At 31.9% G+C, this 1,603-nt stretch overlaps 1 protein-coding gene across 1 annotated transcript in view; it reads left to right on the top strand.

Moving 5' to 3' along the window:
- Positions 1-1,556: 1,556 nt before the first annotated feature.
- The window catches only part of LOC119586297, a 468-nt gene continuing 421 nt past the window's right edge, over positions 1,557-1,603 (top strand). Inside the window, exon 1 of the mRNA XM_037935007.1 lies at positions 1,557-1,603. This exon is cut by the window's right edge and continues 421 nt beyond it. Coding sequence (XP_037790935.1) covers positions 1,557-1,603 — 47 coding nt within the window.

Below are 1,603 nucleotides of genomic sequence, written 5' to 3'. Positions count from 1 at the left end.
TATGCATGCTGTGTGTGTAAGAAAATGAAATTACGAATCGAGGTAAGGATGAGCGAAAGTATGGTGCGCTGACTGTACCACAAGTGCATGAGGCAAAAGGCAGTGAAAGAAAGCAAGTAACACTGTGCACTGTGATTTCAGAATCAAGAGTGGCCTTTGGCTTGAGGCAGTGTGGGAAGAGTCAGGAAGGTGTACACTCATGTTTCGGCCGAAGGCTTGTACGTGAAGAGAGTCATGTCAAAGATGGTCTCGAGTTGAAATGTACTTTAATCCAGTATGTCCAAAATTGTGCTGTTGTGTACATATGTCTGCACTGTGGATAAGGATGGTTGAGCAGAAGTGAGGCCACTTTCCATACGTGACATGTGGAAAAGGTAATGTGCATTGATATCACTAGAGGTATTTATTTTGCAGAGGTCGGCGAGGTGACCTACAGAGGTCACGTCTTCACAAGTTAGTGGCAAGAGTCATCAGTTCACAAGATGAATCATGGAATGAGGTCAAGACTGTGTTGCTAAATCTTGTGACAATTCGATTGTTGTCCTTGAAAATGATGCAGGCTTCACACAAGTGATGCAAAGCTTGTTCCAACTGGGACGACGAAATCCGTGTTGTCAAGATGAATATTAGCAGTGAACTATTTAGACGTTTACTGAGCGATATTGTAATACAGAATAATAGAGTTAAGTTAGTCAATAATAATATGATCAATTAGTTCATTGTGAATAATATGATGACTATGGCAAAGTAGCAATGTTCCAATACCTAATAACTATGATAATATATATAATTGATAATCAATCCGAAGTATTAATTTGAGCGTGAATAACTTAGAGTCAAATATATGATAATAATAATGATAATAATGATAATAATTAATAATAACTGATATATGATAATAATAATATAAATAATGATATATGATAAAATAACAATATAATAATAATAATATATAATAATAATGATAATAATATAATAATATAATAGATAATAAATAAAATAATAAATAAACAACAATAATAATAATAATAATAATAATATAATAATAAATAATGAATAATAATAATAATGATAATGTAATATAATAATAATAATATATAATAATATGAAATAATAATGATAATAATAATAATGATATAATGACAATAATAATGATATGATAATAATGATAATATAATAATGAAAATGATAATGGTGATAATAATAATAGTAATGATAATAATAATAGTAATGATAATAATGATAATAATATAATGATAAAGATAATAATGATAAAAATGATAATAATAATAGTGACAATGATAATCACGATATTGATCATGATAATAAAGATAATGATAATGATAATTATAATAATAATGATGATAATAATAATAATAATATCAGAATGGGCCAGGCGGGACCACGAAGGTCGTGATGGACTTGATGTTCACCGCGAATCTTTTTGAGATAGGCTACGAGCTCTATACTGACCAGTTCATTTCACTGGACCTCGTTCACCTGCTGTGATTCGGCATGCCAACGCGGTCGGCCTCGTGCGCGCTAGCCGCAAGCTCATGCCGAAGGACCTGGATACCATTACCCGTGGCGACGTGGAGTTCCG

Source organism: Penaeus monodon, chromosome 3 (assembly GCF_015228065.2).
Source record: "Penaeus monodon isolate SGIC_2016 chromosome 3, NSTDA_Pmon_1, whole genome shotgun sequence".
Lineage (NCBI taxonomy): Eukaryota > Metazoa > Arthropoda > Malacostraca > Decapoda > Penaeidae > Penaeus > Penaeus monodon.
Note: the sequence above shows the minus strand (reverse complement) of the source record. Positions and strands in the feature narration are given on the sequence as shown.